General features: G+C 51.7%; 1 protein-coding gene across 1 annotated transcript in view; it reads right to left on the bottom strand.

Moving 5' to 3' along the window:
- Window positions 1-324: 324 nt before the first annotated feature.
- Window positions 325-21,138, bottom strand: part of LOC144125394 (peroxisomal ATPase PEX1-like) — a 67,931-nt gene continuing 47,117 nt past the window's right edge. Inside the window, exons 18-22 of the mRNA XM_077658745.1 lie at window positions 15,492-15,660; window positions 14,276-14,430; window positions 9,811-9,986; window positions 8,957-9,067; window positions 325-724 (exon numbers count right to left, since the gene is read on the bottom strand). Coding sequence (XP_077514871.1) covers window positions 8,992-9,067; window positions 9,811-9,986; window positions 14,276-14,430; window positions 15,492-15,660 — 576 coding nt within the window. The 3' untranslated portion in view covers window positions 325-724; window positions 8,957-8,991. The remainder of the gene's footprint in view (window positions 725-8,956; window positions 9,068-9,810; window positions 9,987-14,275; window positions 14,431-15,491; window positions 15,661-21,138) is intronic.

Genomic DNA, 21,138 nt, shown 5'->3' with positions numbered 1-21,138 from the left:
GGCTTGTGTTTCGCATGAGATGGGAAGACGCGGTCAAAATGGAATTCCACTGCTGCCGGCGTGTCATCAACCCACTGCAAAGAACTGAGATCCACACCAATCGGTGTTAAAAGGTTCTGCGCTAACATAATTTGTGGCATTTGATACCGTGGCCAATGATGAGGCCAATGATCGAGCCTGTCAATTACGAAGGCAGAGCAGTAAGCTCCACACGTGCCACATTGCTACTCTGCCGCACTCACACCGGCACCCACTCCTCCATGATAACACAATCGAAGTCAACAAGACAACAGCTCTCTACCAAGCCGCAATTGAGTCACACAATGCCATGCAACTGTTTTATTAAAAATAAACGTTTCCGAACAAATGGTAGTTGTTGACATACGAGGACTTTCCTCCAAAAAGTTCGCACTAATAAGGCACCATAAGCAAACAAATCGCTGAGAAATGCAAAAATGGTTCATGTTTTTCTGCAGATCACACTTCAAAAGCACTTAAAAACAAAGCGGTGGCTGCATAGGGGGGCACAAAAGGAAAAAAAAACAACATAAAATCAGCATTCACTCTTTAACGGCTTGCAGTGTCATCACAGTGCACAATGGTGTCGCATACACCAAAATGAAAACATTCTGCTACGTCTTGCTCAACGTTGATTGGACAGCACACCTTCCGGGTAGCAGACTTCTTGGGAGGAGTCGTCACCACACCTTCAAACAACAACCACCTGCATGCAAAAATGGATATCACATAACTATGAACCCATACACAATTTTTTTACTATATGGCTGAGTGAGAAAGACGAACATTAAAGCATGTTTGCAAGGGAAAGACAAACACATGCTACTTTGTCGACCGATTTAACGTGAATTCCTGCAAATGTTTCACTTGCAAATGATCAGAGACAAGTACGACACATCTGGTATACACTCGCACATGGCATGGCATCCATCGTACATGACAGCCATTTTTAGTGCGATGTGCAGGAATGAACAAATCTCGGCTAAACGCAACACAAGCAGCAGACAAAATGCAGCATTCAATGCAGTGCAGAGAAGACATAAGGCTCTTATGAGGTGCTCGGTGTGATCACCACTGAATATCATAGGCTGTGATGGCATTTTAGACATCAGCCACAACTGCTGCCGGCTTTGTAAGGGAGGCTGTGGGCTTTAGTGAAGTTGCTCTTTCTGAAATGACTTTTACCCGCAGTCTCCCCACCAATAATGAAAATAAAGAAGTCGTTATTATTATTATTATTACAGCAACAAACCTTAAGAGCTATCACTGGACGCCAAGCGAGCTACTGAATGATGCTTCTACAAGGAACAGCACAGCAACGCACCAGTGAAACTTGGGTGATCGGCTTCGCCGCCGCTACATTTTATGCCACACGCTCTCCTACACATCTGCTATTTCTAAAATGACGCGTTTTTGTGCCTCATTTATCTTTATTTCCAATTCCATGACACATCTATATTGTACGGCAAGAGGGAAAACGTTAGGGCGAACAAAAAAAAGTAACCGAGACACCAGCCTTAATCTCCACACACAGAGACAGCCACCTCACCACCTCTTTCCATTTCCTTTGCTAGCTTGCGCGAGAAAACGCTGTTTTTCCACGCAAAGCTCGACAATGGGGAAACCCAAAAGCCAAAACGCCCCCAATCCACTCCCCTTCCAGGGCCGCCTATTTCATCCTCTCGAGAAGGAAAAGATGAGGAATAAAAGAAAAAAAAGCGGCAGAGAACAACGGCGAGAAACCGCCGCGCCCGGCCAAGCGAACGCACCCGGAAGGACCCCGTAAAGCGGCCACCGCCACATGGCACGCGGCTCAGAGTCCTCGAACGCCGCCAGATGACGTCACCGATAAAACGCGCCATCAGCCCCGAAGGCGCCGAGAATAAAAGAAAGCAGCCGCGCGCTCTGTGGCGCGCGCAAACGCATGCCTGACTGACAGCTCACCAAGCAGAGACCCTGGAAGAAAAAAAAAATGAAACAGAAAATGCGGATAGCAACACCGCCGAACGATTAAAAGCGCGCGCTACACCGCGCCGTCCAGACCCTCCCCACCGCACTACTACTACACGCGCTCGCGCCCACCGCAATAGAGCATGGTGGAGAATTGAAGCGGCAGGTCGCCCTCCCGTTATCTCCAAACCGCGCGCGCCGGCCCCGTCCATTGTCGCGATCCAACGCGGCGGTGGCGACAGCAGCGACGCAAGGAGCGTACACGCAAAGCCAGCCCGATGACACAAAAGGTGTGCGGCGACGACGGTCCCTTTTTGAAAAGTAATTCAGCGTCGCCCGCGCGCTATCTATCGCTCCTCCCGACGCCGCGGGCGCGTCGAGCCGTTATGCCACACGCTGTCACCGCGACGTCTATGAGAGCGTGCGCGTCACACATCGACAGCGTGCGATACGCGCCGCCGCTGAGGTTTCTGCTGCTTGGGGTGTCTATCTGCGTCCCGGCCAAAAAGGCCGGTCGCCACCTCGAAGTGCCGCGCGACACAGTCATCATTGCCGTTTTTATCCCAGCGACGTACGCCAGAAGACCAGGCCCGGCCAGGAAGCAGAAAAGTATGAAAAACCATGTCAATGCCGACAATGGGATTGAGCTTTGGCGCGATTAACCGCTGACTCTTGCACGCTTCGCAGCCAGTTGGCAGCTCGAAGGTGCCGCACTCTGGAATCACTTATCAAACGACTTGCGACGCAAACAATCGCTTCGTTCACACAATAGCAATATGGCCACTTGCGCATTTAGCGCGAAGAGTAATTGCGCGTAGAGTTACTACTGCGCGCAGCCAGCTGCGACATCTTTCGGTTGGCGAAGGAACGAGCCGCGCGCCTCGGTTAAACACCCGCGCAACAAATACTGCGGGCGTGCAAACCACCGTGAGACTGACACCGCCTTTTGAGTGCGCGCACTCCGCAACAATTATTTCCCTAAGTCCGCGCAATACTGCAATACTGTACTAATAATAATTGTTTTTTTTTTGGGGGGGGGGGAGGAAATGGCGCATTATCTGCCTCATATATCGTTGGACACCTGAACCGCGCCGTAAGGGAAGGGATGGGGTGAAAGAAGGAAGGAAGAGATAGGTGCCGTAGTGGAGGGCTCCGGAATAATTTCGACCACCTGGGGATCTTTAACGTGCACTGACATCGCACAGCACACGGACGCTCTAGCGTTTTTCCTCCATAAAAACGCAGCCGCCGCGGTCGGATTACAACCCGGGAACTCCGGATCAGTAGCCGAGCGCGCTAACCACTGAGCCACCGCGGCGGGTTGCTCTGAACTAAAGCTTCGTATTTGGACCCATCGACGGACACGTGTGCATTAAATGTGACAACGCCGCCAGCGCAAGCCGACAGTAAAGATGCAAAAGATGACATGTCACTTTTCTTGGCAATGAAAGGTACAGGGGCGTGCCGCTCTTCCAGCAGTTAGCCCGCAGGACGGCCGGCTGGCACGCTGCTCGCTGAGCTGTTTTTCGCTCCTACGCTGAAGCAGCTGGCGCCATCTATCGAAGCTTCTTGAAACCGGACGCGCCTAAACGTGGCCTGAACAACTAGTAGTCAAAGAAACTGCTCCTTCAGTGACCCTCTAACGTTGAAAATGCACATTTGTTAGAAAATGTGCCTTAAATAACGAGTGTTGCCAATATACTAAGTTTAAAGAGGAAATAAATAACCGCAACCGGGGACTATATTCGCTGCGCAGGAAGAGAAGGCGTGTCTCCGCTGTGCAGCCTTGGCTCAATTGCCAAGTAAGGTTGTTGCGTAGTGGTAAGAGAAGGCAAGCGCAGAAGGCTAGGTGGGCGGATGAGATTAAGAAGTTTGCAGGGGTGCGGGGGCACGGTGGCCGCAGCTGACAAAGGACAGGGTTAATTGGAGAGACATGGGAGGGGCCTTTGCCCTGCAGTGGTCGTAGTCTGGCTAATGGTGATGATAGTTGGTTAGGTCTCGTTACCGTCGTCACACCTTTCCGCCTGTGTCGCTGTGTGTTCAGCTGCCCTTTCCTCCGAAGACCGCTGCAGACACGGAACGGACAAGGCAATCCTCGACGGCAGCAGCAAACGCAAAGTGGCGCCGAAGCAGGAGACAAAGTTCTCCCAAGCTCAAACCCACAAAAGTTGTTCACGCGCACCGCTCCATATAAAGGCGTGACCGCCGCTGCCTCAGCCAGCACCCCCTCCCCCCCACTCACTCGCCCCCTTTTTCCTCTCACGGGGAGAAGAGAAGCATGCCTACTCGTGCGTGAAAACACAGCCAGCGGCAGAGCGAAGAGCCCGCCGCCTGGGCTCTCCATCCCTCCTTTAATTCGTTTCCAATCTCGGCTATGCAAACTTTGTTTGCACTCAGTGAGTGCACACACTCCTATTGCTTTTGCTGCTCTTTTTTCTCCTTCGCGCGCTGACGCTACTCGATCGGCGCGTGTGTGCCCCACAGCGATTCGCAGTGTTCCGCCAAACCGCGCTCCTCGCGCGAGCCTTTTCGCGGTTTTATTTTCTTTGTCTTCCCTCTCCCGAGGCCCATGCCCCGGAGCGACTGCGATTCGCGCGACCGGAAGTAACGACCCTCTTCCAAACGGCGCGTTTTTGTGTCGCTTCAATGCGGAACTGTCCGCAGAAACGACGTTGGTGGCGCTTCTGCACCTACCCCCGGCTGCGTCGCTTCCCCGCCGCCTTATCGCTCTTCCCCTCGCCAACTATCCTATGGTCTAGTCTGTTCGTTTCCGTGACAAGTGAGACATGCGCGCTAGAGCAGCTAACGGCAGACGCGTACGTAACTCCCCACACTGTCAGACCGCTACTAGAGTGACACAGCAATTGCATATGGACTGCGCAGTAGTTTGCAGCCAGGTTGGGAAAGTGAGCTTCGCAGGTACTGAATGAACCGGGAATCGTTTCGCGTGTGAGTGTACTTTGAGCGCGGCGAGAGCGTTTTAGCTGTCCTAAGCGCCGATGCTGGAAGTGGGAAAAAGGCCAGGCAAGAGCATCAGTTAAACAAAAGGCGAAAAACTCAGGTACACACAACTGCATTAACTGCTGACAATGCGCGAGCATTGAAGCTGATGACGCATTCCCCAGAAGGGACGTCCCTTCCGGCCTGGCGACGCCACATCTCCTCGTCACGTAGTCTGGCGACGTCATTGCGACGTCACACATCGACAAATCATCATTTTTACGACACATGGCATGGCTTATTTTCTACGACGGGGCTTACAATGCTACCACGTTAAAAAAAACAAACTAAGGCTTAAGTTATCAACCACGGAAGGCGCATTTCGGCGGATCCAATTCGAATTCTACCTTCAGCTTTCAGAAGCGACGCCCAGCATACCAAGGCTGCGCCTGGTCGCGCTTGCCCGTGGCGACCGTGTTATCGCCGCTACCTTCATGGGGCGCTGCCGGCGGCTGAAGATGTCACGTGGAAGGCTGCTCCAAGAGCGCATAAGGAGAATGAAAAATCCGCTGTAAGAAATGAAAAGTCAACTACGCGAGCGCCACGCGAAACAGTGCAAGTTGACTGAGGTGCACTATGCCCGCAAACGTGCTGCTTGGCGGGCGGTCCAGCGCTTAATACAAACTCTGCAGAGTATCGGGTCCGGACTCGGGGCTTAACCTTCCAACCCCGGAATAGAACACCGATTCATGTTCCCAGACCACGAGCCGAAGGTTCTCCCTTCTTTAGCGAACTGTCTCTGCAAGGCACTCGTCATTAGACGATTAGCATATCGTCCGCAATCGTAGCAAATTTTATTCACATCTTCCCACGTCTCATTTCTCTCCTCTGTTAGGAAGACCACGCCCCGTGTTGGCGAGCGATCGCTACCACTATCCGCTCCGCGCGAAGGCGGAAGTGTTTGAGTAGATATATATTCCCTAGTATTTGGGGATAATTCCACTTCCGGATACGACATCGACTTCCGTATTATTTCGCCAGGTTTTATCGCTCTAGGCAGGCTCCTGCATAATTCCTTTGAATTAGCCTGAACGATGCCCGCGCTATCAGTTTTCCGGCAGTTTTTACGGGCCGAATTCTGACAGAAGTGCAGTCAACATGTCCGATAATTGCCGACACTTTCCCACGGAACGGTACTCCTAAACACGGCGCCATCATTCTCTGATAAATTCGGGGCTTCCGCTGACAACATGGAGCAAGGATCATATCTGATGCGCAAAATTTCGAAGTTGCCCCTGACGAACCCGTGAGAAATACAACTCCCCAATTTTCCCTAGCAAACCCCGGAACTCACAAGACAGCAACAGTGTTCGGTGCAAACAACTCAGCGAATTTTGCGCGACAGTGTAAAAGACAAGCAAACAGTTCAATAATCGAATGGGCAACCCAATTGAACCGCACATCAGGCGCACACGAAGTTCAGCAAGCTTAATAATGGGCTCGAAGTAGCGCCGCGCTCGGAGGCGCAAGAGGCAGGTTTCGGATGGTTGAAGGAAAGAAAGTAAAAGCGTCAGAGCCAGTCAGAGAAGGAATCCCATTCGCTCCCCAACACCTTCATCCGACCGCACGACGAACGCCATTGGTTGGGCACGCATCATGTGACCAGGAACGAGAAAAAAAGGAAGAAAAAAAAGACTGCGGAACAAGCCCAAATCGTCGTCGTTGGTGTCTTCACGAGCCCGTTAAAAGCCACCGACCCGTGCGTAATTCCCACTCATCAGGCAGTCAAACGTGCGATCGTCCTCTGAGGAGCCAAAGGCGTTGTCGAGGAGAAAAGAGCCACAAAAGTAGTTCCAACGCACAAACATTCCGAGAAGGCGCCGTGAAAGAAGCATATAAGCGAACAAGAAAAGAAAAAAGGAACAGCAGCACAAATCCGCAGGAGAAATCGCGGCAGCGAACAAGATGTGGTGGGGCCAAAGTGCGGCATAGTATAAGCAAAGCGCGACGAGGTCGGGAGAAAGAGGTCGGAGTGGGGGGGAGAAGAAGAAGAAGCAAAAGCGAAAGCAAACTCCTCCTCTCGCCGGCGGCGCCCTCGAAGCGAAGGCGAAACTCAATTTTGCGCGCGCAACGCCCTGGGCACGACAACGGGCGCGGAAGAAGCGAGCCCAAGCTGATAAGCAGCAATCATCGCGACGAGGACCGCGGCAAAGGAACAAGAAAACCCTGCCCAAAGGCGGCGCGTTACTGTCTAAACCTGGTTCTCCACGCCGAACACGCGAAACACACACACACACAGACGCATAGGCAGCCATGGGGGTATTAAGCAAACACCACGAACGACGAGCACCTCTAGAGAGAGAAAAAAAAAAAAAGGTTTGGAGAGAGAAAAAGGGGGAAGCAACAAGGGATGTGAACAGGCAAAAAGAAAGAAAGGGCCGAAAATAAAAGTCGCGCTGATTATTCCTCCCAGTCGAGTCGAGTGTGCTCTGAAGAGCGACAAAAGCCTGAAGGGCACCGCCGCCGCTACTGGTGCGAAGAAGAGAAGGCGGCAGCGCGGCATTTACGGGCCGCCGGCTGCAGCGCCGGAGCGCGCGCCCCGAACCGAGCACACGCACAGACGCACGCGACCGACGGGAACCAAGACTCGTCGCATCCCTTTGGCGCGGAACGAGGGACGGAAGAAAAGGGAAAAAGAAAACGACGAGAGGTCTCATTTGTTTATTTATTATTTACGTTGTCTCTCTCGCTCTTCATGGTGCTATTCCCTTCTTTTTTTTCTCCTTTCCACATGAGCGAAGAAGGGCTTTGAGCACACATGACAGACACCCCTGCGACAACGAGGGAAAGACGCCGAGATGGGAGGGGGGGAGGCATACACCGCTCATTACGGGTCGGTGCAACATGCCCGCAACACCCCAAAGCAGCGCTCATAGTCAACGCGAAGGCGGGAAAACAGGTCGACTCGCTGAGGGGCAGACTCGGGCGAAATCGGATGATCCCACGCTCGGCTGACCAAAACACTTCTCCGATGAGGACCCCTACCTCCTCACCGGTCCCCTCCCCCTTCACGTTTCTTTCTCTTCGAGCGACAAACAAGGGCTGCCGCGGCTGCTGTTCGGTAGCCGCCTCGAACGCCGCTGGCGCTCCGCGAAAGGGTGCTTAATGCCGCGTTCAGGTCGAACCCACCTCGTCGTGGTGTTATCTCCCTAGCCTTTCCCGTTTTACTCGTCTCGCCGCCACCGCCAATCAGGCGGCACATTCTGTGGCTTAACAAGGGCTCGTTGTCACCCGCCGCCTTCACTATGGCCCCGCTCTCTCTCTCTCTCTCTCTGTATGATCACGGTAGCTGTACGGCCATGTTGGCTTGTTTACTTCCGCGGTAAATTTGCGCGGGCCGCAGACGGGAACTTCTTTTTTTTTGTGTCGTTTCCTGCGGCACAAGAGCTCGCCACCCGGAAGATGCCCGTCTCCTTGAGAGAGTTTATCCTCTGAGCTGCCCCGTCCCGTTTACGAGTCGAGAAGATGTTACGGCGCGAGTGCTCGAGGAGAGTGAGCAGCCTGTACTCGCGCCCCTGACAAGCGCCAGCTTGCACTGGGTGGCGCCGAAGGCGCACTGCTCGCGAGATGAGATGAAAGGAAAGTGTGAAACTCAAGCGATGACGACGATTTCAAAAAAACAACGTAAAAACTTGGTGCTCGCGCTTCCTATCAGGTCTCGCGCGTCCCGCTGCACATACACGCGAGAGAGCGCGAAAAGCGTCGGGCTTTGAAAATGTTTGGACCCTGTCCGGTCGAACACACTGCGTCGGCCAATGTAATAATACGAGCAACAGTTGCGGGCGAAGCCGTATCGAACCCGTTTACGATTCGTTAGCGGTTCGCAGAGAAATTCGCTGAAGCCTCGGCTGTAAGGTATAAGGACTCCTTGACCGCATTAGTTCTTAACCTCGGAAGAAAACCGCGCACCAAACACCGGCCCACTGCAAGCGATCGCGTACCGGTTACGTGTGGCGAGGAACTCGAGATCCACAGGACACTAACTCACCACTGCTCCGTGAAGGTCGGGCCCCACGGAAGTCCTCACGCCAATGTCACGCGCTGGCCAGCAGCCATTCTAAGCTCGGCGAGCGAGGAGCCGGATCTGAACAGGGAATATCTGGGCAGAGTAAAGGGAAGAAAAAAAACGTTTCAGGGCGCTGTTCCACATTCCACAGCCCACATTAAAATGCTTCAAAGAAACGCACGGTCAGTGTGCAGTTAACTTCTCGTGCGTTAACGGCAGTTTACTAAAAAAGTATGTTCAGTTTCGTGCTGCAGCTGAAATGCCCCGCAGCGACATTAGCACGCACTGCAAGCGACATTATGATGAACTACGGCATAGAGCTAGGGGGTTGCACTTATATATTAAGCGCGAAGGTTGCAGTTCAGATGAAATGCTGACACTTCTATCTAAATGCACAGACAACATCATGTTCGACGTTCATGACCCGGTCAAAACTGGTCGTCTCAATCTTGCTCACTGAACTTTCTACTACAAACTGAGCAATGAAAAATTACCACCAGTCTACAGATCGTGTATGGACAATCTGCAGACCATGAACCGCCTACAGAAGGACATACATACAGACAGCCTTCAAATGAAAGTCTTCTAGTCTATAGAAAAATTGCTGACGAACTATCTAGACATTTGTTTTATTGGAGATATAAAGGGCACTAACTAGCCTATAGACGGTGGTAGTTTCCTTTATGTAACCTCTAGTCGACAGTATACTAAAGTGTAGGTTTACCAATCAACAGACTGCCTACAGACGGCCTCTAAAAGTTGTCTGTAGACAAAATACCTTGCAGACTAAAATTTATTACATGCTGTCTGAGGACTGTCAAAGCACTGCGCCTTACATGGCGTCGAACTTGCTCCTTTCTGCGGCAGAGACCGAGGCAGCCGTCTTGGCGAGCGCCTGCTCCAGGTGGCACTGGTGGATGCTCAGCGCCAGGGCGGTGCTGTCTCTTCGTGACCGACGACGCTGCTGGCGTCGCGGGCCCTGGCCCAGGAGGTTCTCGGAGAGTGCGCCCACCTGAGCAGAGACCGGCGGGGATCCACATGCATGGTATACCGCACTAGGTGCGGACTGGGACAGCTCAAGTACACTGACTCCCCAGCACTGAAATCCTGAAGTCTGCTATTTCTTTGCACCCGTGCCCATACCATTCCGAGGATATAAGAGCGCAGCAATGAAATGGAACTAATAGTTACGGCGCCATACACAGGCAATGCGTTAACCTCTTATGCTCGAACTGCGGGGCATGAAACACGAGAATTTCACGGCTTAAAAGCAGGCTGCCCTCTTTTTCATAAACTTAAAAATTTGTAAGAAATTCGATCAAAGACTTCATACCTAAAGAGCTCCGCCAGTGCTACAATCCTCTCTAGTCTACTCAACTTGCCTAAGCCTATTTCTTTTGGCTGTGGCTGAAGGAACATCGTACGGACACGGTGCATACTTCTCCGCAAGAAAGTCGGAAAGACCGAATACGTGTTTTTCAAAATCCCGTCCCCGTGTACCTCACAAAATATCTCGTAGGTTTCGTATCACTGGTACGACAGTATAGTTCGTAACAAGGCAAATTCAAGTTGACATGGTTGCTTAAGTACGCCGGGTTGCGCGGTGGAGTACCTTTATGTACTGTTTTAACCAAGTCCACCCACTGTACGGAATGACGCGACTGGCGATCTGTGCGCAAACTTCGAGTGCACCAGCTATGAACTGTTCGTGCTGGCATACGCGCATGACAACCGTCATGGGTATTTTCACAGAAACATGGGGGCACGTTTGATTTTCTGTAATGTACCGAAGTTTGCTTCATGAATCTTAAGGCTCTCCCAGCGCGAGCCCTGTTCTCCAGTCAAGACTGTGTGCGCGCGGCACCTCTGCACGCGTGTGGCGACGCCTTAGCGGGGGCCGTTCGGCTCGCGCTAAAATCGAACACGCGGTGGCTTAAACTCTATGTATGCAAACTTTAGCGAGAAGGCAAAGCTGCGGGCTGGGCGCTTGCCTAGTCTTCCCCAAACAACATCGCTGCTGACCTGTAGGCGGATCGTACATGCTTCCGGCTTTCCGGCTGTTCCCCCGTGTATTGCGGTGGAGCACGTCTTCTCACCGGCAGACTCGCCGACTATTGTCATTGCCGCGGTACCAGCGCAGGCTTCAAATAAATACGAGATATTTTTTGCCACGGCTTTGAGGTAGAACATAAAAACATTAATGATGAACGCCCTATTTGCTCTGTCTGCTGGCAAAGAAGAGCCAACACAATATTTATCACGGATTACCACTCATTACGGACGAGCGTTCTGCAAGGTGAGATGTGCGTTGTAGCGGGAGGGGGCGCTCGATCCCCAGTACGGATACCTGTGCTTCAGAGGTCGGTGCAGAAACAAAGGCGGTGCAAATGCTGCAGAGGGATAGCTTAAATTAAGAGCAGACCGGAGTGGACAGATAACGGGACGGTTCACGAAATGAGACGGGAAAGCACCGAGCGAGAGCGCATCTCAGCTGGCGCACGTAGCGTCGCCGGCCGCCGTCGCTACCTGGCTGCAGTGACAGCAGTGCTCGCCACGCGCAAATGGACACGAGGACGCCGATCTGTGTCACCTGTGCGAATGCGGAGATGTTAGACTGGGCTACTTCTCTCCGCAGCTCCTCGAAAGTCGCGAATGTAGTGTAACTTGTGCACGCTATATATTGGCCGTGACTTTAGTCATGGGCCTACAGCGACGTCCACCGCACCTTCAATGAGAATCGTCTGGGTACGTCGGGCGTACCTTTGCACGCTTCGTTTCATAAAACCACGGATTTCTGACGAAAACGATCAAAGATACCATATCCGGCGACCTCCGCCAATTCTCCAGTCCTCTCGAAGCTACTCAACTTACGTAAACTTCTTTTTTTCCTCTCTATCTCCCTCTATAGATCGGCCGCAAAAACACGCCGGCAAGGCCGTGTTTTTCTCTCAAGCGGAGAGCTTCCATCACACGAATGATAACGTAGTCGCGTTATCAACCCGGTCACGTCGCACTCCACCGCACCATACACTATAGTTTTGATATAGCACGGCCAGAATGAAAAAAAAACACATTTAATTTCCTGTTGCTATATACACATCGATTCTGAAGGTGTTCATCACATAGCAGTAGTAACACGGCAAAACTTAAAGCGTGTGTAGTCGACATCAAACGCTTGCGGTAAGCCGGATCCATAAAAAGTCCGACCTTCCGCGCGTCCTGAGCGAGCAGCCTGGAAAAGAACTGTATGTGCACTCTGCACGTCCATCGGCTAGCAGTACGCCGATCTATTCCAGTGCTTTCCAAGGTAAAAAAAAAAGTGTATATTGTGGGGTTTGACGTCCAGAAACGACACGTCGGCTATGAGGAACGTCGTAGTGGAGGTCTCCGGATTAATTTACACCACCCGGGATTTTTTCATGTGAGCAGAAATCGCAAAGCACACGGGCGCATTCTGTCTTTCGCTTTCATCAAAATACGGCTGCCGCGGAAGGGATCGAACCCGCGACGTGGGATCAGCAGCCAAACGCCAAAGGCACTGAGCTACCGAGGCGGGTGCTCGCCAAGGATCCACATCGATTCACTTCGAGAACATTAAGCACCCGGCAAACATTTTGCGCTGACAGTACAGTGCCGTGAGGCAGTAAGAATAGGGCAGGTTAAGAGCGGGGAACCTGCTGCGACAGCCTCTTCTTTTAAATTTCAGCTTGCCGGAATTTAAAGAGCAAGCCTGAGAACAATTTATATCTGAATGTTTCAGCAGAGATAGCGAGGCACGTAGAAAAAAAAAACTGTACTTCGTTAACCTCGCCATAGCCACCGCAGCAGCGGTGTCGTGCTGTCAAGGTAGGGCAGGCGCCGCGGCACTCAGCGGGGCCAGTGGTGACCCCTGGCGGCAGCTTAGTGAACTATATCACGCGCTGCGCAGAGTGCGTCCGAAGGTTGTTTCGAACCAGCTGCCGATTTGTCAGACACGTGATTAAAAACAAGCGCAGCCTTTACATTGCCTTAAGTCAGGCTGGTGAAGGCAGCAAAGAAAATGTAACTTACTGGATACCCTACAGACGCCCATACGAGTTCAGGCAAACGGACGAACCAGCTTTAGTTTTTCTGTCTGCATGCCTCAGAATGAAATAAAAATGGTTTAGGTGTTACGGGCTTTAACGTCCTAAAGAGAATCAGGCTATGAGAGACGCCGTAGTGGACGGCTCCGCATAATTTCGACAACCTGGGGTTCTTGAACGTGCACTGACATCGCACAGTGCACGGGCCTTAGCATTACGCCTCCTTCGAAATGTGACCGGCGAGGCCGGGATCGAACCCGCGATCGAACCCGCGTCTTTTCGGTCAGCAGCAGAACACCATACATAACCAATGAGCCGGCGCGGCGGCTGATAATAAAAACGGGTGTTAAAAGCAGGAGGCGCGGTGATCATCGCTGAGTAAGACAGCGCTGCCTAGTGCGAAAACCAAATCTTAGGTTCCGCATTTCGTGACAAGTTACACGCGAATTCTGAGGTACGGACATTTCCCCGCTAGCAGCCGCTACACCCGACTGTTGACCATTATGCAGTTTCATACATCAACTGCTGCAAGGGTAACAATCTGCAGGAACAATGCTGGAGGCCTCCTCTGCTAAAACTCATCGAAGTCGCAAAGTTCCTGCGGCGATGTACTGTATACATGTCTCATAAAATGACCGAGTCGCGCATGGAGATTTTTTGCACGAAAGTCACCTGCACTGCCTTTTTTTTTTTCAATTACAAGCTAAGGCAAATGCACTGCTGTGGAATCGGATCGTTATTAATTTAATAGAGCTTGCCTGCATCACCTTACGCTCCTGGCGGTACGCAAACCGTCATCACTCCCGTGTGACGTCAGTGCTGCATCAACACTTTCATAAGAATGTATGATACACGTACATAAGCGCTGTTTTTTATGTGCTCTTAAAAGTATGTACACCCGCCGTAAAAAGTTTATGGAAGGCAGCTATATCGAAAAAAAAAAAATTGATTTCTTTCTAAGCGAATGATACTGCTCGATATTTAATATTGAGCTTGGTAATCCTCAAAACCTCAATCACGCGGTATATATATCTATTCCAGGACGCATGGAAAGACAGTTATGAAATTAAACAATTTCGCCAATTTTGCCTTCCATAAGCTTTTCAACGCGGGTGCACCCCCCTTCTTTGGCACCCTTGCAGCGAGCATGCCTACAGCACTGCATGCACATCCTTTGCCCCCATTCTGTTCAGTGTCTACGTGGCAGCCATAGGAGAGACTCGAGAGGAAGACAGACCTCCAGCTGGAGCTGGCGCGCCTGGTCGGGAGTGGATTCTGCGGGTCCCCGGATGGCTGACGGGGCACAGAAGAACTCGGTCTCCCCCAGGCCCGGAGAGTCGTCCGACGACCACGAGCAGTCGAGGCGCCGCCCAGGGCGGTCCCCCTTCAGTTCTGCACGGCACAGCCGCCCAAGACCGACAAATGGCTCACAACACCGCCCCAGCGGGCTTTTCACTGGCCACGGCCTTGCATCAGCCTCTATACGGGCGAATGCAAAGCAGCGGACGAATCGGCCATTTCGCGCTCTTTACATGAATGCGACAGAAGTAGACTCCAGTCCACTTTTTGAGGGAAAGTGCAAAAATGCCCAGGCAGAGAGCAGGGGACGAGTCACGCCTTTCCTTCTCAAAACCTGTTCTTTCCCCCGAAAAGGGGACTGGAGTCGACTTCTGTCGCATTCATGTGAACGCCGCTTATAGGAATGTTGGCGTGCTCTGAGCAGAGAGCTATCAAAAGCGTGCAAGGCAGCGCATACATACCGTCGTGACAAACAGCGAGAGCGACGTATAAGTAGTCACGTGGCGCGCGCTCGAATCGCATCCAATATTACCCCTTTTTCTTATTATTACTTTCGATTTTGAGGCGTTACGATAAGCGTGATTGCTCGGGTCATGTAAGTCACTCCTTTTTAAATACCAGTAAAGTTCAATTTCCGCTGGCGAGTTGGTAAGTGTCCCGAACTCGTCTAAAGCACATACTAAGCCAGTAGTATAGCTAAGCTATGGCATGGTACAGTCTTTGCCAAAGGAAACCAGGCAACTGGGCTTGTCTCTCAGTAATGTACAGCACACCGCGTATGTTCTAATTCTCTGTAACATAAGTGGTACGGCAGCCTTGTCCTCCCATTAGACTTCTACTATACGGCGGAGAAGAAAACCTGCTGCCTGATTACTTTTAGCAGGCGGTACAGGTTTAACGCTCCAAATCTGAGCACGGACTACGAGAGAAGCCGTAGTGAAGCTACAGATTAAGTTCGACCACCTGGGTTTCACTGGAAAAACACAGCGCACGCCTTCATCGGCACGGGGCCGCTGCGGTAGGGATTCGATCCCGCAACCTTGAGTTTAGCAGCCGAACGCCAAAGTTTGACCTGCAAGCCCGGTAAATCCACCCGGGGTGACAATTGCAGCGCACAAAAACCGGAGGTCGCCTGTAAGTTCAGAACAACGTACCGTCCTCGGGAAAGACCTCGTGGACGACCTCGAGCTGCGCCGTGTAGAGCAGCGCCTGCAGGTCGGCCCCGGAGAAGTGCTCCGTGCGCGCCGCCACGGACTCCAGGTCCACGTCGTCGGCCAGCAGAAGTTTGCGGCTCAGGGCCGCCAGGATGTTCGCGCGCTCCTCCTTTATAAGAACAAGGAGGGGGGGGGGCAAGGTAAAACGAGACAGCGTGATGCAGGGCTTTTGATTACACTTTCTTCTTCAGCGGATTTCCGACGACCTTGTTACGTTTCGCCACTGCGTTTTTGTTTCGAACATTTAAAAGAATGTGGATCATAGTCATCAACAGCTCAGCTATGTTCACTGCAGAACGAAGGCCTCGCCCAATGATCTCCAATTAAACCTGTCATGCGCCATCTACAGTCGGCGTATCCTCGTAAACTTCCTAATCAATCCGGCCACCTCAGGGGAAGTCCCAATTCAAACTGCGACTACTGGGCCTTCTCCCCAGCGTACACATCGTATGCAACGCATTATTCATTGCACTGAAATGAACTTCTAATTATGATGAAGAACGGCGCCGATCAGAGGTTTTCAAAGGGGAGGCCAACTATAGTCGTTAATGATGGTGGCTGGTGGCAATGGTAGTGTGGTGGTACCGCTGTAGTGGTACTTATGTTCATTACAGCCTTTTGCAGGGTTTTCCTAAGCCTACTCATCTTACCAGCCAGCCCTCCCGCGCTCGTTTCGATCTCTCTTCACTAAATTGTGGCTGCGGTTGCAAAGGGGATGGCGCGTGATTATTCAAAGTGCCCGCGTCAGTGCTAGCTCAAAGTAACAAAAAAAGGAAGGAATCAATCGGAGAGGGCGGAAGGGGAGGGGGGCACTAATCGGGGCACGTCTGGTGTAAATCGTACAGCCTTTTGCGTGCATGTCGTTTCTCGACAGTAAGCTTAACTAAGCCCTTTACGAACAAATGCGCGCCTGATAGCACTTGGAAATACGTATACCGAAAGTTCTTGAAGTTTACCCACGGCCCTATTGCAACGGGCAGCGCGACGGCAACCCCGGCAGGCGTCGACGCCAAAAGAAGGGCAGAAACGCTTCGCGGCACTGTTTACTTCGAAGCGCATATCGAAAACGGCATCACTACAATGCGTAGAATCGAATTGAAGCCGTAAAAATGCTTTTTTTTCGTCCACCGAAACTGGACAGACTTCTGCACTCCCGAAACAAAAACAGAAAAAAAATCACGGCGAAGCGATTTCCACAGATATACCGCTGTACTGGTGTGAGCGGGCGTAGTAGGCACGAGCGGCATACCTTGGCACAAAATGTTTCGCAGTCCTCAAGCGCAGCAGGAAGTATACGAAGGCTGAGCAGAGGGCGCCGTCGAACAGAGCACCAGCTACGACTTCAAGTCATAATAACGCAGCCACCACAATCGCATTTCAACAAGGGCAGCATACGAACTGTGGCGACAGAATAACTCTTGCCACAGAGCGGCTCCCGCTGCGCAAAGAAAGGGTCTCAATTTCGAGGCGCCCTCTGTCAGGCCACCTTTTCAAGTCCGCCTCGAAATAAGAAGCGGTCGCGGGATTAAATAAGCACCGGTGCACAACACCGATAAAGGTATTATAGCTCTCCCCTTCCGCACACACACACAAAAAGTCCATCTCCCCTCGATCCCTGGTGACTGCGCGGGCATGCAAAAAAGCTGCGGCGTGGCCGGGGTTGCAAAAAAGCCAAAATAAAAAAAAGAACGACTAAAAACAAAACAAATAAACAAGCAAAATGCGGCTTGCCACAGACAGCTCAAGCCTGTGGGCGAACCTGACCGACAGCGAAGAGAGGGGGGCATTTCAATAACTAAACGAATCACAAAGAAGTAAAAGCGTGGTATGCGCTGTCGCGAGAATGAAGCCGGGAAGAAACGACGACGAGCATTGTGCACAAACGAATGGTGGCTCTTGCCTCTTCTCTCGATCTGTTTTGAGGCAATAAGAAAGGAGCGGATATACATAAAACGCGCGGGGCGCCAATCCCCTTTTTTCCATACACATACGACGCATGCTATACGCGCGCGCGCCAAGTCCGCAAGGGTGCATCAACAAGGATTTGCGGGCCGCCGCCGCAAAACAGGACGCACAATGCGTCCGCAGCACCATACGGCTATTTTGCTCGACCTGCCTGCCACGTGCCGAAGCAGCCTTGCAGGGGCGATAGGGGGGAAAGAAGGGTATAGTATAGTCGCCATTTCGGTCCTTTTGCGGACACTAGCCCCTAGTACGCAGGTGCTACTGTATATACAGGCGCTGGATGCGTCAACCTTGCATTAATGACACGAGCAACTATAGAAAAAGAAAAAAATGCAAGTGCCTCTCTAGAACCTTGAATAAAATGGCGAGCTTATCTCCAGCCGCTCATATATGAACTCTAGCTCGTTTCATTCCCGATTGATTCCATCGATAAGGAAACGAGAACAAAGGAACACGGCTAGTTTAAGTGCGAACTGCTTGACGACCGACGCGACAAAACAAAGGCAAAGTATCAGTGACTTTTAGCATACCGGAGCTATACCAGCGTAGACGTATGCCAGCTAATACGACGTCGGCTGCGCATGCGCAGTGGCATTGTTGTCGTCAGGCGGGGCCACTGCGCGGGCACAGCCGGCGTCCGGGAAGATGGCATACGTCTACGCTGGTACGTCTCCCGTGTGCTAAATCACTCCACGAAATTAATAGCAATGCGCACGTGTTCTGTTGCGGCATAAAAGGCAAGTCAATCAAGGGAGCATAATTGCCCGCTGCCATCCATCTCAGAGCGCACACGCACAGCTAGAAAAAGAAACGCTAGATCTATAGGTAGCTTAATCCCTTAGCAGCCACATCGCTGCGCTCAGGTAGATGCTAATGAGTAATTATGCTCATTTGAATGAATTCCCTCCACTTTGGTGCATTCACCTAAACATAATGTTAACATTAGTGCAGAACAAGAGATGCGCCGGTGCATAGAAGTAGCCCGCAGAAATAGGCCGCTGATTGACGCAGAACTATGACGAGTCACCATTAAGGTCGTCGCGACATGCGTCAGTTGGTCGTTCGAGCGCTCGTTTGGGATAGAGATGAAGAGGACGAAGCGCGGAGGAAAACCTCAATACCACTGGTTTTATCCCTCCGAATATACGGAGAAATAAAAACAGCAACAACGGTGTTTGTCCATTCCCCGCTTCTTCTTTCGCAGTCAATTCCTGCAGGCATCAAGACTGGCCCTCTTTAGCGTAAGGCGAGCAATAATAAGCGGCTTACTTATCCAAAAGAAAAATTAACGAGAGAAAAAAAGAAGACTGCAAGCAGTGAATACACATGCACTGTTCCAATCAGAAAGATAAAACAACACACACAGAAGTGCGACTTCAGTAAAAGAAAGAGAGAGAGAGAGAAAACCGAAGAGAGACTGCGCCTCGGCACAGATCCATACCACAAGCGCAAGCTACGCAGCAGCAGGGCACAGCTGATTAAATGGAACAGAGGGCACGGCGGGAGCGGATATAAAGGGCCGAATTAAAACGAACAAAAGGCACGAATCGGAAGCCGAGCGTGTCGGAAACCGAACAGAAGAACGCGACGAGGGCGGGGAACAGAAAAAAAATATAACGACACTGAAAGGCGAAACCGATCGCTCTCGCGCACCGCATTTCCATTCCTTTTTTTTTTTCTTTCCATTTTATCCACCATTCCCGGCACACACCTACGCGGCGCCAATCATCCGCGCTGCCCGCCAATGCGGCCAAAGACACGAAGGTGAATATGCACGCTCAGGAGACGTGTTTTGTGGGGAAGCGAGCGGCCCATAGAAAGAGAAATCCGCTTCCGAACGCTCACTTCCTTCCGTGCCGCGCGCGCGCACACCTGAGCCGCCTTCTCCCCCGCGCCATGAAAAGCCGAAATAGGGGGAAAGGGGGGAGAAACAGAAAGAAAAGCGAGACACAAAAATATTCCAATAAGCCTAATCCCGCAAGTGACACAGCCACCTCCGCCGCGACATCCCTCCGTTGTCTCCCTTTTCACTCCTAAAAGCCAGGGCGACGGCAGCCTCGTTGCCCGGAGAGAGCACGTGGAAGAAGAGCCGTTTTTGCATACCGCTATAAGCCGCCTATCTTCGGACAGGCACATGCACGCACACGTATACCTATACGTTGAGAAAGAAACCTCGGCAGCAGCACGCAGAGCACATTCAGAGCGGATGATGACACTTTTTGTGCCAGGCCCTCGGCCGAGAAAAGGCGGCGCTCGCTTTGAGTCCCGTACTTTCCTTCCTTTATTAATTTACTTCCTTTATTCTCATTCTTCTGCGTGCAAAAGCGGACGGCGGAGGGCGGGGTGGAAAAGAGGAAGCAAATGCTCCTCCGCAGGAGCCACGGCCGAGACAGATTTTTCTTACCGCGAAACGAAGAGGCGCGCCTCGGTCTCGCTTCCCGTGATCCCGCGGCGGCTTCACTTTTTGTCAATGTTCCGAAAAATGCCGCCGCTCGAAAAGAAGAATGGACGCGCGCTCAGACTGCGCGGGGCACACGGCGCGCGCTCTCTCTCATTCTATTTTTTGGGGGGCAGCCAGGAAGAAATAGCAGCAGCAGCGATAAATCAAGCCGAGCGCACCGCAACGTCGCACGGTTCAGTTTGGAGAAGCTGCAGAATAAATACTGAATGGCGGAATGTCGTCTCCCGAAAGAGAGATTAGAGAGGAGAGCTTATACCTTTTCTCCGCGCGGGAGCCTCTTTGCGTATTCTCAGCGGTGGCTCCCGTGACGACCTGCCAGGAGCTCGCACGGAAATAATAATGAGACGATGTATAAATCTTGCATTTCGTACTTATTATTAATCTCTTTTCTCGGCCCAAATAAAATGAAAAGGGAAAAGAAGGGGAAGACAGCCCAAGTGTTCGCGAATGGAGAGGCTGTACGACTGTTTTCACATGGGAATTGAAACTGGCGGAAACGTTGTCTCCGAAGGTAGCTGCGTAGTAATGAAACGACCTGGGTCTATCGCTGCGCACATAGAGGAACGTCTTAAATGACAGGCAATATTTCGCACGCATACACTACACGCTATTCTCGTCCCATACAAGCTTCTCTCAGAACTGCCCTCTACTGAAATATTGTGTAATGCGTTCGCTAGCTAACATAAAAAAGCGCATTAGTTGCGATGTGAAAAGTGCGAGACTCTTCTCAAAACAAAAGTCACTGCTGCCTCTATAGCAAACTCTCACAAAACGCTGCGAGTTCGTTACGTGCACAATATGGTGTACAGTCGTCCGCAGACCTGTCTAGAGCGCTCGAACTCCGTGCCGCCTGCGCTCCGCAGCGCGCAGAGCGACGTCTGGCGGCGGCACCTTGTTCTAGACAGCGCATGTCTGATGCTAATAATAATTGGTTTTGGGGGGAAAAGAAATGGCGCAGTATCTGTCTCATATATCGTTGGACACCTGAACCGCGCCGTAAGGGAAGGGTAAAGGAGGGAGTGAAAGAAGAAAGGAAGAGAGAGGTGCCGTAGTGGAGGGCTCCGGAATAATTTCGACCACCTGGGCATCTTTAGCGTGCATTGACATCGCACAGCACACGGGCGCCTTAGCGTTTTTCCTCCATAAAAACGCCGCCGCCGC

Source organism: Amblyomma americanum, chromosome 3 (genome assembly GCF_052857255.1).
Source record: "Amblyomma americanum isolate KBUSLIRL-KWMA chromosome 3, ASM5285725v1, whole genome shotgun sequence".
Classification (NCBI taxonomy): Eukaryota; Metazoa; Arthropoda; class Arachnida; order Ixodida; family Ixodidae; genus Amblyomma; species Amblyomma americanum.
This window is presented reverse-complemented; position numbering and strand designations above follow the sequence as displayed.